The 18052-nt window shown below is 38.5% G+C and overlaps 1 protein-coding gene across 8 annotated transcripts in view; it reads right to left on the reverse strand.

Annotated features, from left to right (window-relative positions):
• caskin1 (CASK interacting protein 1) overlaps positions 1-18052 on the reverse strand; it is a 138161-nt gene that overhangs the window by 64450 nt on the left and 55659 nt on the right. For all 8 annotated transcript variants that reach the window (XM_024261119.2, XM_024261124.2, XM_024261123.2 and 5 more), the window contains exon 2: positions 8062-8113. In XM_024261119.2, coding sequence (XP_024116887.1) covers positions 8062-8113 — 52 coding nt within the window. The remainder of the gene's footprint in view (positions 1-8061; positions 8114-18052) is intronic.

Genomic DNA, 18052 nt, shown 5'->3' on the forward strand with positions numbered 1-18052 from the left:
TGATCATGACATTTTTGTTCCTAAAGAAATATAGTAAAAAAAAAAAAAAAACCCATGACATAATTTAGACTGAGGTTTAGTTTTTCTGATGTTTTTTATGCAGTTGCTGGATGTTGTTGTGGGGCGGCAGTACATCTTCAGAACCCCCCACCCCCACCCCCCAATGTCTGTTCAACAGTCTGACAAAATGGCTGACCAGGAAGAGTCGACCGTGGTGAAGTTTTAGTTTTCGTGAAAAAATTATGGAAATGTTTCTGCATGATCATTTTCTTACAGAAATGTTAAATAATTCAGTGGAGGAAATAAGTATTTGACCCATTGCTGATTTTGTAGGTTTGCCCCCCCAAAAGGATATTGTCAGTCAGTCATCCTAGGTCAGGCAGGGGTCAGCAACCTGTGGCTCCAGTGCCACATGTGGCTTTTGTACCTCTCCATTGTGGCTCTTTCATTTAAGAAAAATAAGAAAATTTCTAAGTGTTAAAAAGTAACTATAAAGTAAGAAGTGAGGAAGTGGTAAAAGTAAACTAACTGGAACTTTATCTCATTAACAAACAGTTGAAGGACAGTGTGTATCACAAGTCAAACAGGAACATTTTGACTCATTTTTGTGCGTCCTGATCTGTACGACAAAAATTCAATGGATGTCATAAGCACAACTGCTTTTAAGGCGAACCGGATTATTAAGCGAATTTTAAATTGAAAAAGGATTAAGGAATTTTAAGTATGTATGAAAAATATGGCAGAGGTCACTTAATTAGCTCGGATTTCATTTTGTTTCGTTTTCTGGCAGAGATGCAGCAACAACAGTAAAGTTAACTATTTTTATTTAATAACTGCTGACATTACACTTGTTACTACTAGTTTTACTGCATTGAGATGATCATATGTGACAGAGTATCTTTTATTTTGAAAGGATCTTCTGCCAAAAGTTAAAAAAAGGCTATTTTATTTTAATGTTTGTGTTTTATTCATGCAAAATGAACAACTGCCTATTAATGTTTATCATAGTAGTAAGAAAAGCATTAATATAAATCAGTGTCTTATGTTTCAAAGGGTGAAGGAAGACTTAGTGGCTCCTACTGGATTGTAGTCAGTGAGAAATCAACCTGGATGGCTGCAGACCGCTGATCTAGTGCAAGCTTGATTTGAAGAGTGATTAATAGAAAATCACACACAAAAATCAGGAGAGCCACTTGAAAGAATTTATAAAAAATTATTTGAATTTCATTGAGGGGAAATAAGTTTTTGATCCCCTAAGACACAGGTGTCAAACTCCAGGCCTCGAGGGCCGGTGTCCTACATGTTTTCCAAACCAATCTGCCATTGAAGCTCCTTACTGGACAAGCACACCTGATCCAGGTAATCAGCAGCAGCTAAGGCAAGATTTCTGGAAAACCAGCAGGACATCGACCCTTGAGGCCTGGAGTTTGACACCCCTGCCTAAGAGTTCTGGTTCACACAGACCAGTTAGACTCTCCTAATCAACCTGAACTGATCACCTGTAGAAAACACACCTGTCCACAGAAGCCGTCAGACTCCAAACTCTCAAACATGGAAGACCAAAGAGCTTTCAGCAGATTTAAGGGAAAAGATGGTGAACCGGAATGGACTACAAACCCATCAGCAACAAGCTGGAGGTTAAAGGTCACAAGAACATGAGCATCAATCCACCTGTAGGTCTGAGGCTCCAAACCAGATCTAATCTGGTGGGTTTCCATGATCATGAGAACATAGAGAAATGGTCCTAAACAACAGCAGGAGTTAGATGATGAGCAGAAAGCAGCTAGAACCATAGTTACCAAGAAAACCATTGTGAAGACTTTATGCTGCAACAGTTTAAATCTAGCATAGCATTATGCCAGGGAGCTTGTGGTCCCCCCTGCATATTTCTTAAATACACTTTATCTAAAACTGGATTTTTTTCCAACTGCTCCTGATTCACAACAATTTAAATAAAGAATTACTCAGAAATGCAATTTAAAGCTTAACTTTCTTCATATATGTCCTCCGTCATCAGAAAAATGCCACAAGAACATGTTAAAAAAAATTGAGTGCTTCTTTGAAGAAGCTTGTTTGTTTGTTCATCAAGAGTCATCCAATACAGGTAAATAAAATTAAAAAAGGGGAAATTTAGCCCTCAAGGAACAAAAAAACAGCTAATTTGTTTAGTTTATGTGTTCTCTGTTCAGTTTGAGGATGAACACATAGACACACAAACTCCTGACAAATGGCTTTAATCTCCGATGATTAGGGATTAAAGCTGTAATGCATCTGCAGTGCAGAGGGAGTCTGCATCCGAGGAGAAACCCGGCGAGCGCTGGAGGCCAGAGGGAGCGTGTCGAGCAGATTAGACGCACAGGAACATTCTGATGGACGTGCGTCAGGAAGAAGAGGAGGGCACGGCCCAACCTGAGGATGCACAGATGCAGATCAGAGGAGACATCCACGCCAGAGCTTCCCGCGCTCCGCTGCACCACAGCTGTCAGGATTCTGACAGTGTTTTGGGTGGAAACATGCGCTCTCTCCGTCTGACTGAGCGGCGTGACAAACCTGTGAGCTGAGCCATGTTCAGGAGGGTGCTGAGCGGGCACATTCCCCGAGGAGGCCCGCCGCTGCCCCCAGCTTCACATGGAGCTCCAGAAAGCACACACATCCTGTTCAGGTGTGTCGATTCAAACCCCGCTTTGGTTCAGCGTCTCTGATTCAAGCCCTGCTATGTGTTTTGGCCTTAGCTCTATGGAGGGACCTGAACCTGAAACTATCACAGGTTGGAAAATGAAGATAACCAAACATGTTGGATTGTTCTCTTTGGTTTGAAGTTTGATCTTTTCCAGTTAAATAAGACTTTAACCATGTAGAGCACATGTGTTAATGACAGGATGTTATCTTGCGCTTATTATTAACTTGTAAGATTTTGACAAAATATTTTTTTTTGGAGAGTAAAATATTGAAATTTATTTAAGGTTTAAGTTGATTAATTCTGGAATAATATTCCTGCTTGTTTTTATTCATAGTAATGTTAAAAAGTTAAGTTAAGTTAAAAGTTTTAAAAATTGACATTATTCTAGCTTTTAGACAATTTTGCAATTTTCTCAGATTTTTTTTATTATATTTTGAAGTTTATCTAATATTCAGCAAAAAACATTCACACTAGTATTATCACAGATAATGCAACTTTTCTAGTTTCAATGGTTGTGAACCAGGAGCAGACGGACAAACACAGTTTGGAAAAAGTTCATATTTGTAACCTCCCTGCTCTATTCTCATACATCCACTTGCAGACAAATAGATCCATGAATGCCTTTGTTTTCCTTGTCTGAGCTGAAATCTGATAAATACATGAAAAAAAATAATTAAAGGTACCTAAACAAACATTCAGAGTAGCATCAAGCCAAAGAGGGATTCAAGCTAAACCTTGTTCCATCTGTGTTTGTTAAAAGCAGCAGTAAAAATGACTAGAAAACAAACTAGAGAAGCAAAGTCTCCACATTACATCACTGTTCCCGTCTGCAGGCGTGTGCAGCCACACGGACGCAGCGTTTGGGGAAATCACATCATGTTCAGTGAACTGCGTCTTTCTCAGCTGCATTATGGACAGACTCCTGAGTAAACACGCGCCGTAACCTACTTCTGCGTGTCTCCCAGCAACAAGCCTCCACCTTGATCCCCTCCAGGGGGAACACAAAGCATCGATGCCGGAGCAGCTTTTGTGTGTCAGCGGGGTGAAAGGAGGGAAGACGTGGAGGAAAGCCCTCGCTTTTGCCAAGTAGTAAAGCATGGTATGTAATATTAATACCCTCCTCCCCCCATTTGTTTTCCCTCCTAGATTTTCCCTCTGCATCCCAGATTCCCCCCATTCCTCTCCCTGCTCCTCCTCTCCTGATAGTCTGCTGGCATGTCCATCTCATCTGCAGCGTCTCTGACTGGTGTGATCTGTGGTCTGAAGATGCAGCTCAGAGGAAGACCACTCAGCAGAGGAACTCAGAAACGGCGGTGCATCTGTGGATCATCTGGATTTTAGGTGATCCAGAGCTTTAAGGCTCTCAATCAACAGGACTTCAGTCAAATAAAAGAAAAAACTAAATGGATAAATGTAAAATGAAAAGAATATTGTTAGAATTATTGTGTTGTTGTCAATTAAACATCTATTTTTAACCACATGTTTTGTGTTTGTTGGATTAAATATTAATATTCAAGTGTATTGTATGTGATTTTTTTTTCAGATTCTCTTTTTTTGCTTGAATTGTTAAGAGAAAAAATACTTTTTTATATCCATTTTAATTAAGTCCTCCTGGTTTCATGTTAGATTCTTCATCATTGGAGCAGCATCCTCCATGATTATAACTTTCAAAAGGAACTGTTTTTTTAATAATGAAACTAAAAGTTTCTGGGAAACTCCTTCCTCTGACCTTAATCTCACATGTGGGTCATTCAGTGTTTCATTCCACTGGTTCCAGTTCATCTGCTGTCAGCAGGTCCAGAATTCAATGGAGCAAACTAAAGTTCAGATTTCCATCCATCTAAATGTAAAAAATGCCTCAAAGTTTTAGGACTTTAGAAAAAGATTTCTATTTTTTTTAAGAACTTAAATGATTTTAAAGCTAATTATTGATTACATTCAAGATGAGTTTTATGTGTTTGAGTTTCAAAACCAAATGTTTTGAGCTCTTTGTTTCTGATGTTTGATCACGCTTGAGGCTTTTTCCATCCTGTGCACATTGTCCTTCAAAAGAGATGTGGTCTGCTATTTTGGAGCTTAGCTAATATTTTAGCTACATACTAGCTGTTTTGGCTAATTCAGGTTTTTTTTTAAGTTTTATAGTTTATGGGCTGCTTTGGAGTTAGGCCAATATTAACACGCTAGCTGTTTTGGCTAATTTAGGCTTTTGTCAGATTTTTGGGCTATTTTGAAGTTTAGCTAATATTTTAGCCATCAGCACTAGCATCTTCAGTGGCCAAATTCACCTTATAGCATTCACACTTACGTTATTGCAGGTAATGCTATATATCTAGTTCATAATTATGTTAAACATAACAGTTTTAAAGGAGCGCCGCGCCTAAAGCAACACAGTAATAAGCACCTGTTTGAGCTGGAATTTCTTGAAGACAGGACACAACTGGAAGATATACGGTATTCTTCATCTAAAATGAAGTTTTTTTTGCTAATCATCACTGGATATGGGGATAAATTGAAGGCTGGTGTTAGTCTGGAGGATAAATTGAAGGCTGGTGTTAGTCTGGAGGTGGTGTTGTCGGAGCAGACTCTTCCTGGAGGGAGCTGGCATCGATCTTACGTCAGCACGTTTCCAGCCGATCGTTTTCGTGGGTCTGGGAGGGGCTGCTGCAGACAGTGCAGGTTTTTACAGGACTACTCTTAAACGCATGAACAGATCAAAATACCACTTTGGGGTTCTTTATAGTGAGGAATGAACGGTATAATGCATTTAAAACTTCAAAAAGTAGAATTTTCATGGCAGGGTCCTTTAAATTCAAACATATAAAAGACCTCTCCTCTCATCTGCAGCATAAATATATGAACTTCAATTCTACAATTTCTACTTCTGATTCTTTGAGAAAACTATAGATTAAAAAAAATATTTTTTAAAAAAGCAACTTTTTTTTTAGACGGATGTGTGTTGCCGTGTAGATACAGGGTGTATTCAAATGAACTCCTGCCACTCTGAAGAAACTGTCCTAAAAATGACAGGTTTTATTTTTTAATTGTGTTTAATAACAGCCTAATTTTAATAAAAAGACCACTGGGAATTATTTTAGAACAGATCAATAGATGATAAGCGTGGAACTTTAAAAAATAAACTCAGTGTAGTTGAGACTTTTATCTGGACTGTACAGAATTAAATGACTTGCAAAGCATAAACTTTCTAAAGAGCAGTAGGTCAGGTCGAGTCTGTTTCATTTATCCAGATTTCCTGGAGGAAGGTCAAAGTCTCTGCGACACCTTTGACCTTTCAGCCTCTTGGAAAAGGTCAAGCAGACGTAAACATCTGCTTAAGAAACAGACACTTCGAATGGAGCCAACATTACATTAGGATAGATTCATAAGAACTCTGCAACTAAGTAAAAATCTCAATTTTATAAAAAAGTTCATCCTCAGAAACAATAAGAAAGGATTCTATCGAGTTTTTACGTGTTTAAAAACCTGCAGGTTTTAGTCGAAGAGGAGTGTGTCGATCACTTTGTTTGACAAACTGCGTCTCATTTAAATCAGAATGGCAGCTTGACAACTCTAAAAATGTGACATAAGCTGAAAGAGGGGGATCTGCAGGAGTTGCTAGATTTGACCTGATTGGATCTGGGTTTCTGGGTCAGTGATGTCACAAATGTTCATGGGACAACATCTCCTGCTTTTGGTGACCAAACACCCCAACATGATTGTCTGAAGTGGAGGTTTGTGAGGTGCTGCTGGGCTCAGGGTTAGGGCATCTGTAGGGGATGTTTTTGACTTATGAGGCCTATTCTCCAGGAATTTTCCAGCAATTCTCCAGCAACTTTAGAGCTACTGTCTGGCAACTTTAGAGCTATTCTCTAGTAACTTTCCAGCAATTCTCTAGCAACTTTTCAGCCTTTCTCTAGCAACTGAAAGTATTGACCAGAATTCCAGTTTTACAGCAGAAAAAGTAACACATGGACTCAAAACATATTAGAAGTCTTTGGGAACATACTCTAAAGAAGAAATGCAGACGAATAACTTCCGTTAAAAAAAAAAAAAAGCACGCAGAAGAATTTTTACAGGCTTAAAAACTTAATCGCACAAGGAGCCAAAATCCAAAACACACCTCAGCTCGCGGGCCTATATAGCCTTACCTGCGATATTACCAGTGTGAATGTTGTAAGCTGAATTTGGCCGCTCAAGATGCTGCAATTGATACCTGAAAACGCTGAAGTTGATAGCTAAAAACACTGAAGCTGATAGCTGAAAACTCTGAAGCTGATAGCCAGCTAAAACATTAGCGAAATGCCAAAGTAGCCTAAAAAACAAAACCAAAAAAAGGAAATTAGCCAAAACAGCTAGCATGTAGCTGAAATATTAGATAAACTCCAAAAAAACTTAAAAACTGAAAAAAGGCTAAATTAGCCATAACAACATAATAAATCAACTTAAACCTTAAATAACTTTAAATATTTTAGTCACCATAAAAATTTATTTTGTCAAAATTATACAAGTTAAAAATATGTGCAAGATAACATCAGGCCATTAATAAGAATAAAATAAAATGATCTGGAGGGCCGGATCCGGTTGAGTTTGACTCATGTGGCTAAGATAATGGTCTTATTAAACTGCCTTAGTTGAAATAAATAAACCAGATAGCAAAAGCAGGTTTATTTGGGTCAGAGTTCTAAAGTCTACAGGAGACAATTAAGATTTCAATGTAATTTCAACTAAGATGGTTGGAACTTTTGTTAAAGTGAAATTTTAGGCACAAAAAACTGACTTTATGCAACTAAAGTGAAAACAACTGTCATGGTTCCTCAAACTGATGACAAAGAAGAGAAAAAACAGATGAGTGGATGTCCAAAGACAAAATCCTTACTTTTTCTAACTAGTATTAGTCTACCAACAAGGATCTTGCTGTTTTTTCTGTTGCCCTTCTGTCAGTGAGTGTGTGAGCAGCAGAAGCCTCAATGATACACAACACAGACAAAAATATGGCCATCAGTTTTTCATGATCAAACCATAAATGTGAGCCATGCCTCTGCATTTTTATGGTTTCTTTATGTCTGTCTGAAACATATTATCTCAAACTCACAAAGAAAACTTTTCATAGACGCTCAAAAATAACAAACAGAAGAGTCAGAAATGTAATAACATCATGTCGAAATGAATCTCACGTCTGACAGACTAACACGCCGTTGTAGCCCACAGTTAAGTGGTGAGCACGCTAATCCTCCAGCTTTAACCCCATGGAGACAGCAGTAAAACCATCTTGATAGTAGAGCTTTGAATGAGTCCGGGGAAAGGGAGGGGTGGGAATATGAGGGAGTGGAGCGGGGACCACGGGAGGAGGCTGAAGATATGAAAGAAGAGCAGAAGACACTCACCCGTCTGTATCCTGGAAGTTGACGTTGACTTTCTTTGTTGAACCGAGGAGCTCTGAAAACAAAGGAAGGAGAACGACAGTGAATGTTAGTGAAAGCAGAGCTGACTGCTACTGAATGCTTCCACTGGATGTTGGTAATCTTTATTCAAGAGAACAGTGAGGTACAGGGGTGAAAGTGTGTTCATATGGGCTGTCACTTTTGAGTATGCCTAGAGCAAACCATCTGTCTGATGACCGCTAATGATGGGCTTTAACTTGAGTCAGTCAACCTTTAGAGGGGTGGAAGAATCAAGGTTTACCTTTATTCATTTGTACTTCAGGGAATTGATTATAAATACATTGAATTAAAACTACATGAACATCATTCACAAACAATTCATTTACATTATAGCTGTTGAATAACAGGGTACACTTTTATATGTCTGGAACTTGTACATGTTGCCTCTTGGGGATGTCATCAGGAGACACGGCGTTGACTTTCACAGCTATGCTGATGATACTCAACTTTACATCGCCGTGTCTCCTGATGACCTTGAACCTATAAACACTCTTTTAAATTGTATTTTAGACATCAAGTCATGGATGGCAGAAAACTTCCTTCAGCTCAACCAGGACAAAACAGAAGTTTTAATCATCGGTCCTGAAGACAAGAGAGAGAGAATTTTAACTCGTCTTCAGAATTTTAATCCCTCTCACTGTGTGAGAAACCTGGGTGTTCTTTTAGACTCTGAGCTGAATTTTATTCCTCATATTAAAAATGTCGTTAAGACAGGATTTTATCATCTTAAAAATATCGCCAGAGTCCGCCCATTCCTCTCTCTTGCCAGCACAGAGGTGCTGATGCATGCTTTTATTTTTAGTCGTTTAGATTATTGTAATGCCCTGCTCTCTGGTTTACCTCAAAAATCTCTTACAAATTTACAATTATTACAGAACTCGGCGGCACGAGTTCTGACGAGGACCAGGGGGCGGGAACACATTACACCAGTTTTAAAATCGCTGCATTGGCTCCCTGTGCGTTTCAGGATTGATTTTAAGATTCTTTTAATGGTTTACAAATGTTTTTATGGTCTTGGGCCTTCTTATTTAAGTGATCTTCTTTTAAAGTATGAACCCTCGCGGACCCTGAGGTCCTCCGGTACCGGCCTGTTAGTTGTTCCTAAGGTGAGGACCAAAACACATGGTGAGGCTTCGTTCTCTCATTACGGTCCTCGCCTCTGGAACAGCCTGCCGGAGAGTCTCAGGGCTGCAGAGACCGTAGAGGTTTTTAAGAAGAGGCTCAAGACTCACCTTTTTAATGCTGCTTTTAGTTAATCTTATCTGCTCATTTATTAAAGTAGTTTTTAATCATTTGTTTATTTTATTTATTCATTCATTTATCTCTCTTCTTTATGGATTTTATTTAACATTTTATGCATTTAATTTCAATTTCAATGTTATTTATTTTACATACATTTTATGTATTTAATTTTATTATCTTATTGTCATTTTACCCCCAGTGTTTCCTGTGGGTTCTATCATATCAGGGCTTGTCTGCTTGGTCTGGGTCGTTGCCGTGGTTCTTGCCCTTGCTGGGGCGGCTGGAGTCCTGCACCGCAGCCTCACAGCTGTGGAGTGGACTCCGTGGCTGTCCCGGTCTGGGTTGGCGCCGTGGCGATGTTCCTTTGACCGAGCTGACTCCTGGTATGATAGAATCCTCCATACCATCTCCTCACAGCAGAGCCAAGCCTCAAGTTTGTTTTACAAGTTTGTTTTTTGTTTTCATTGTGTGTGGGGTCATGGGTGTATATGTTTTGGGGAGGGTGTGTGTGTGTGTGTGAAGGGTGGGTTGGGCTTTTACTGTGTATGTTTTGTTTTTAATTGTACAGCGCTTTGAGCTGCACCAAGTATGAAAGGCGCTTTTATAAATAAAGTTTGATTTGATTTGATTTGATTTGGAAATGGACCAGAGGTGAGTGTTCAGTTGAGGTTAGACACAACTGCCCTGACAGGTGGAGACGGGATGTCGCTTATTCAGCCGTCTGATTGGTCAATTTATAACTCGAATAACTTGTGATAATGGAAAAAAAAAATCTTTAAAAAAAATTAGGATTAGAAAAAAGAAGTTAAGCAGAAAGCAGCAGAGGAAGAATGATTATTCTGACATATAAAATGACTGAGAAATAACTGTCTGTTTCTCAATGTAAGTCAATGGGACTTTGGCCTTTTTGCAACCCAGTGGTACTTCCTATATGGAACACGGAAGTAGGGGGGTTTGCTCTGTCCAGTTCTTATATACAGTCAATTCCCCCCGCCCCCTCCAAAATTAGCACCCCCCACCCCAACTAAATTCCTCTAGAGCCAGATCTGCACTGGTGTCCTCTCCATCCATCCATCCATCATCCATCCATCTATCATCCATCCATCTGTGCATCCATCCATGCATCTATCCATCCATCTGTGCATCCATCCATCCATCTGTGCATTTATCCATCCATCCATCCATCCATCATCCATCCATCCATCTGTGCATTTATCCATCCATCCATCCATCCATCATCCATCCATCCATCCATCATCCATCCATCCATCCATCCTTCATCCATCATCCATCATCCATCATCCATCCATCTGTGCATCCATCCATTCATCCATCCATCAAGCTAACCATCCATCCGTCCATCTTCTCAACACACTATATCCCTTTCTCGGTTGCAGTTTTGCCAGATCCAGTCCTAGCTGCTATTGGATGAGGGCGGGGTCCACCCTGGACAGGTCGCCAGTCTGTCACAGGACAACAGGTACAGGTGCGAAATATGGATTTTAAAATCCAATGTAAGGATCAAGCTAATCTAAAGGGTGTTTATACTTGCGTCTACACTGGTAAATACACAGACGTACTAAATAAAGGTAATACCAAAGAGTTCACTGCATGCTGATTTCTCCCATCTTTCTGGGATATGCTGTGAAGCTTCCGTGCAGCTCCGTCCAACTGTTGGCAATCAATGGAATGATTCAAATTGACCGTTGCCAGCTGGATCACAAGTCAAATCATAAAACTGTCTTTTTAGATTTAAGGAAGTCAGAGCAGTGGCAGATTTAGAGGTTTTAAATGCTGAGTCGGCTTAAAAAAGTCAACCTTTCAATGCCTTAACGGTATTGATGAAAGAACTGTAAAGAATTTAAGATCTACGAGTCAACTCCTGTATAGGAAAAGTTCACTGTATGTATCAGAAATCAAAGATTTTAGAAAAAAAAATGTGATTTTGAACATCTAAGCTACTAAGAACCAGGTCTTGGACAGCAGGCTGTGCAAAGTGGCAAACTTCCACATTCATCTTGTCTGACACATCAGCTGAGACATCACTTTTCTGCACATGTGCTGAACGGAAAAAGAGAAGCAGAAAAATCCTCACTATCAGAATTTGGTCTAATAAGATTTGGAAAGTCTTGCAGAGCGGTGTACTCCCCCAGAACTGTCTCCCCGTGACAGGAATGATGAGGCGCGGCGCTCTCTGGCTCTCTCCATCAAAACCCCGAAGGCCTCCTGACTGGCTGACAGCAGCTGGACTGTCACGGGTGAAGCTGGTGACATACCCCCTGATATGACACAGCCAATTAAAGCATTTCACTGCTGTGAAGCCTCGAAAATAACTGAGGGAAGTCAGAAAGAGCAGCTCGTTTCAGGTGAGATGGGATGATTCCACACTCACATAAAATATATAAAAAGTTCACAGATTAAAATCAGATTAGAAATAACTGGAAGATTAAAGAACTGACTCCAGTTTCTGTTCAGATGATTTCCACATCAGGTGAGACAAGTATCCAGTAGAAAGCAGATCCTGACATCTGGGCACACGTCCTCATATCTCCCTCCTAGAGGCAGACTGAGTTCATGGCAGATTTGGTGACTGTAGTGTCCTAGGACCTAATTATCAACCTACCACCACCATACTTGTGGGATTTTTGCACTAATGCAGTTTTTATAAACAAATCTGATTCTGGGATGATTATCTGATGAAGCACAAGACTTCTTATCAAATCATTAGCACTTACAGCACAGATTGCACCCATGTTTCTTTTTTCAAAAGCTTTGATTTCATTTGAAATGATTTATTTCTAGAAATCAAAAACAACTATAAAGTATGTTTACAATCAACAGAGGTTTACATCCATACAAAGATATGTCCGACATAGGATAAGTAGGCATCAAATAACAGATTGCTCAAAAGGGATTGGGAAGAAGCAAACTTATATAAACACCCCCCGACTTTTTACCCGGCCCTCCGGGTAATTCTATCCGGCCCTCCAAATCAAAGGTCACCAACAACTGGGCTGCAGATCTGACCGTGGACCTTTAGCCATCGGGCCGCGGAAGAACTAATAATTTATACCCTTTTTTTGAGTCGGAAATCTTTTATTTTCTTTTTAAACTCGATTTTAACCACATTCTGAGATGACGCTAAATCAAGAGGCCTTATGTGTTTCATAAATCCTCCATCGTGCACACATGTCAGAGGACGGAGTGAAATGATGATCGTTTAAAAGCGCATGTTCTTATACTGTTCCATTATGACTCCCCCGATTAGTCCACTAATCGACTATTAAAATAGTCGACGACTAATCTAACAGTCGATTTGTAGTTACTTTATACTATATGGAGTCAGAGTGTAGTAAAGTTAGACAAAGTTGTGAGACTTCAGCACCAAAAAAATACTTTTTGTTATATTTGAGTCAGTGAGACCAAAACTTTATCTTTAGTTAAAAAATAGTTCTTTGTTTCAGATGCCGACCTCATTTGATTTAATCTTGTTTTAATACCAGAAATGAATGAAGGACAGAGGCTGCATGACTCATTAAAGGTTTAATAAACTATCATCCTAATTGTCTTTATTTTTAGTTAGTTTAAAGCTAAAGATGGTTAAGATGTGTGTTTTACATCAACTTTGTTCATGACCCGATTAGTCGACTAATCAGAAAAAATAATCTGTGATTACTCAAATAAAAATAATCGTTTGTGGCAGCACTAGTTGACACGTGCAGGTTCAAACTGGAGGGTCGTGGTAAGGAGCAGCTGCATCTAAAATTTCATTTTTAAAATTTGTCAGTAAAATATTTTTAACAGGTCTTAGTGACACTAAAACAGGAAGTTTTCTATATTCCTAAGGCAAAAACATTGAAAAAAGCTGCTTCCATTAAGTAAAATTTTACCAGATGTGACTGAAGTTCATGTCTTAAGTCTTAAGTCCACATCTTTACCTCTAAGAGCAGTTAATAAAAGTGTACTGTGTTTTTTAGAAGACAATATACACACAGTCTGTAAACAGGACAACAAACACAACTTTCAGCTTCATTTCCCATCATTACTTTTCATGCTTTGCCCTTTACTTTTATATCCAGCTGATGATGCAGAACCGAGCAAAGATGAGACTGCACTCTCTTTTTCTGCCCCTTCTGCCTCACACTTCCTGTCATTGCACACACACACGCACACGCACACACAGCCTGTGGGGTGCAGGAAACAGAACAGTCCCTGTATTGTTGCAACGACAGCTCCCAGCGCCACTGGAAGAGGAACATTGATTTCCTCCCTGACTATTTCTGGCTGCTGAATGCAGGGATTCACTCACTTAGTCATGCACACAAACATAAACGCTTTCAGAGGATAGTTCCTCATCCTGATCGTGTTGTGACATCCATCTTCCCGAGCAACGTACAGTGAAGATGAGCTGGAAGAAGGAAAAGTTAAGCAGAGAAGCACAAAGTTATTGCGGATTTATTTCCACAGCAGAAAGAACTCCAGTGTCCTTTATTAGACACGTCCATCTGCTTCATCTGCTACCAACTACAACCTCTTGACCCACAGCTGAGGACCACCAGTAGCCCCCCCATGAGACTGTCACAGCCAATCATAGATAAAACCACATTTCACGTTGCTTTTCATTGTTAAGACAGTTTCAATCTTGGCACGACGCAAACACTGAAGAGATCCTCTGCAGCTAAAGTTCCTCATAGCTCTAATCACGGAAAAACATGCATGTTCCTGCAAAAGGTTCAACATTCAGGATCTTCCAAGATGGAAACTTCAAAGTAAAAGTAGAGAAACTGATTAAAAAAAAAAAAAAGAAAGAAAGAAAAATGCTTAATTTTTTTAAACTTTTCATTAAAAAAAATGATGTTCAATAAAAATCATACAAACCAAAGATTCAAAACAAAAATCATTAAACAAACATACATCTAACATAGTCTTCCTTAATTCACAACATTAGCAAAAATTAACAACAATAGTAACTAAAAATAAATACATAAAAAGAGCAAGTTTGTAACAAAATGTCCCACATACTTCAGCTTGTACCACTTATATATGTATAACTACCTCTATTTGTGCATAATCAAATCAGAATATTGACCCAGCATCCCTCAGTCTAAATATTCAAGGAGTACTTCAATTAACTGCTGATCAAAAACCTCTATTTTCAAATGAAGGGAAGCCGTTATTTTTTTCCACAACGTAAACTTGCTTTAGTTTATTTTTCCGCTCAAAAATTGTTGGTGATTTGATGCTTTTTTAATTTAATGTAATTGTTTTTCTAGCAATAATCAATAGTATATTAATAACTTGTCTTTCTTCCCTTCTTAAATTTCTGTTAGTTAGCATGCCAAGTAAAGATAACAATGTGTCTGAATGTGTTTTCTACTGACATATTTTTTCAATTTCTTCCTTAACGTTGGTCCAATAATCTCTTCTTATAAAAGTCCCAAAATATACCAGATTGATCTCCAGATTTTCCACAGTCACCAGCACAGTGATATTGACGCTTTGAAAATTTAGAAGAAATGTTTTTTTTCCACTGTTCTTCACAGGCACTTCTTTAGTTATTTATTCAGTATTTTTTCATTCATCTTAAGTTGTCAGACTCTGAAAAGTCTGAATTATACAGCTGATGGTCCTACTGTCATTGATCCCTCTGTTTTGTCTGAGAGACTCATGAAGTGTGTTTTTTTAGTAGAGATTTTGAATCTGATCTAAATTTTGATGCAGATTTTTGATCAAATAAAACAAAATGTGACTGGTTTGACCCTATCCTAATAACTGCTTTAGGAAAAGAAAAGGAAGTAACCATTCACTTAGCTTTTATTCTACTGGAACTCTTCTGTAAACTCTTTTGCTGTTGCAAAAAAAGACTAATAATAGTATTTTTATTCTACTTTTACAAAACTGAAGGTTGATATAGATCAACATGGAACAGAATCACTCCCAGGACATTAAATTATGAATAGTTATTGCTTGCTGAAATTGATAGCTAAAAACACTGAAGCTGATAGCTGAAGATGCTGAAATTGATACCCAGCTAAAATATTAGCTAATTGCCAAATTAGTGTAAAAACTAAAAAAAAAGAAGAAAAAAAAATGGGTTAGCCAAAACAGCTAGCATGTAGCTGAGAAAATAGCTAAACTTCAAAATAGCCAAAAAACTAAAAAGAAAAGCGAAAATTATCAAAAACTGCAAGCATGTAGCTGAAATATTAGCTAAACTCCAAATTAACCTAAAAAAATCTTAGTAAATGCCAAAACAGTCCAAAAAGCTAGCAGAATGCCAATTTTTAAACTTTAAACTTTTGTAACTTTTTAAAATAATTATGAAGGCAGGAATTTAATTTAGGAATAAATCAACTTAAATTTTAAATAACTTTAAATATTTTGTCTCTTTTTATTTATTTTATTTTTTACATTTTTTATTATATATATGTACATTCTTTTATTGCTTTTAAGTATTTTATCTGTTGTCTCTTTGCTGCAAATGGATCTTGAGTCTGTAATAAAAGTATCTATCTATCTATCTATTTTACTCTCTATAAAAATATATTTTGTCAAAATCATACAATTTAGAAATGAGCGCAAGATAACATCAGGTCATTAATAACAATAAAATAAATGATCTGGAGGGCCGGATAGAATTACCCAGAGGGCCGGATCTGGCCCCCGGGGCCTTGACTTTGACACATGTGGAATAGAGTGTTAACAGAGTCTAGGCCAGGGGTGGGAAAACTGCATCCCGGGGGCCATATGCGGCCCGTTATACTATTAAACTGGCCCACCAACCTGGAATAAATCATTTTGATTACTCCTAATAATTTTTTTTTCTCTGTAATTCAGGGGTCTCCGCATAGATAAATTCCCCTTTGTTCAGACGCAGAAAGTCATTCTACATACATGTAGTGTTGGAAGAGTTGTTGTTTTTCCAATATTCATGAGGAATTTCCAAGTTGAAAATCATTTTTCCCATTATATCAACACCACATGAACGCAGCAGGATTTCCCTGAGTTTTTCCCTGAGGGACATCTATCCATTGGTAAAAATGGCTCTAAAATGAGAACAAAAACCTCATTTATTGAATAAAAACTCAAAAATCTAGTGTTTTCAATCAAGATTATGGCATGTTTTTAACCAGATTCCATGTTATTTCTTTCTTTTCATGAGGTGAATTACCAAAACACGCCACAAATCTGCTCCTGGTCTGGCCCTGCTGTCAAATTTGAGAGCTTTTTGTGGCCCACGAGTAAGACATTGTGAAGGAAACACAGTCATGAGGAACCAAACATCTGAGTTTCTTTACATCCATGACTCACCAGAAACAGGCCTACAGCCAAACTTTAAACTTCTCTACGTTTGCAGGATCTAAAGCTCAGACATTCATGCACTCAGTAAAAGCACTGCAGAGACTCTCTCAGAAGAGAAGAAAGCAGCTGCTCTCTGCTCCAGCTGTGAGCATAAAAACTGCACCGACTGCCAAAGCACAGACAGAACTCCAGCAGCTACACTGGATTCAAGCCCCGGCAATAGAAGCAGTTTTTCACCAGCATTTATGAAGAAGAATCTGAAAAGACAAGTTTGATGGAAAGTGATCTCAAAAAGAACACACAGAAAATGTAAAATGGAATTCAGTGTAGCATCAAATCCTGGAGACATTTGCTGCTCAAATGGAACTCCTGATCTCCTAAAGGAGTTTGTGAGTCCTTCCATCTCAGTTATGGAACACGAGGAGAGTAAAAGTTACCTCCAAGAAACCACTTCATGTCATGTTTTAGACAACACGACTATATTTAAACTAAATAAAAATAAATAGAAAAACAGGTGGTGTAGTGGTTAGCGCTCTCAGTTCTTTCTGAGTGGAGTTTGCACATTCTCCTCGTGCATGAGTAGGTTTTCTCTAAAAACACACTTCATAGGTTAACTGGTTAGTCTAAGTTGACCCTTAGATGTGCGTGTAGCTCTTCAACAGACTGGCAACCTGCTTAGGGTGTGCCCCACAGTCACACACTTGTTGGGATAGGCCCCAGCAACTTTGTGACCGTAAACAAAAAAAAGATTGAAATTGTGCCCCCCCCCAAAAAGAGGAAAATGTGCCTCTAAATTGTATATGTTTTTCAGTCAATAACAAATTTATTTTTATTTATTTAACCAGGAAAAAAATCCCATTGAGATCCACTGATCTTTGTCTCAAGGGAGTCCTGGTCAACAGGCAAAATGTACACACACCCGAGACGTTTCATAGAATGAAAATAAGTCTAAAATAAAATTGAATAAAACGAATTAGGTAATTAATTAAAAACAGCTACAGGTTAGTGCCCAGCCTGCACGGCCAAGTGGGCCTCATATGGTGATTTCATTTCCAAGTCCTTCATAATAACATTAAACTGTGACAACGTCATGAGCTTTGAAAGTTGTTTTTTGTTTCAAACACAAACACAAAATAGAAATAAACACAAAGGTTAAAAAAAATATAAAATGTACAAAGCTCAATTGTTTTTGCAAAGCGTTCCATTCCATTAGCATCTTATACTGAAAAACCATCTTTCCTTTTTCTGTTCAAACACTCAGTCCCGAGTGTAGCGTGTAGGCTAGGGCTGGGAATCACTGGGGACCTCACGATACGATACGATACGCGATACATGGCTCACGATATCGATAATATCGCGATACTGCGATAATTGGTAAAAACCCTCTCTA

The sequence above is a fragment of the Oryzias melastigma genome, linkage group LG8 (assembly GCF_002922805.2).
Source record: "Oryzias melastigma strain HK-1 linkage group LG8, ASM292280v2, whole genome shotgun sequence".
Lineage (NCBI taxonomy): Eukaryota > Metazoa > Chordata > Actinopteri > Beloniformes > Adrianichthyidae > Oryzias > Oryzias melastigma.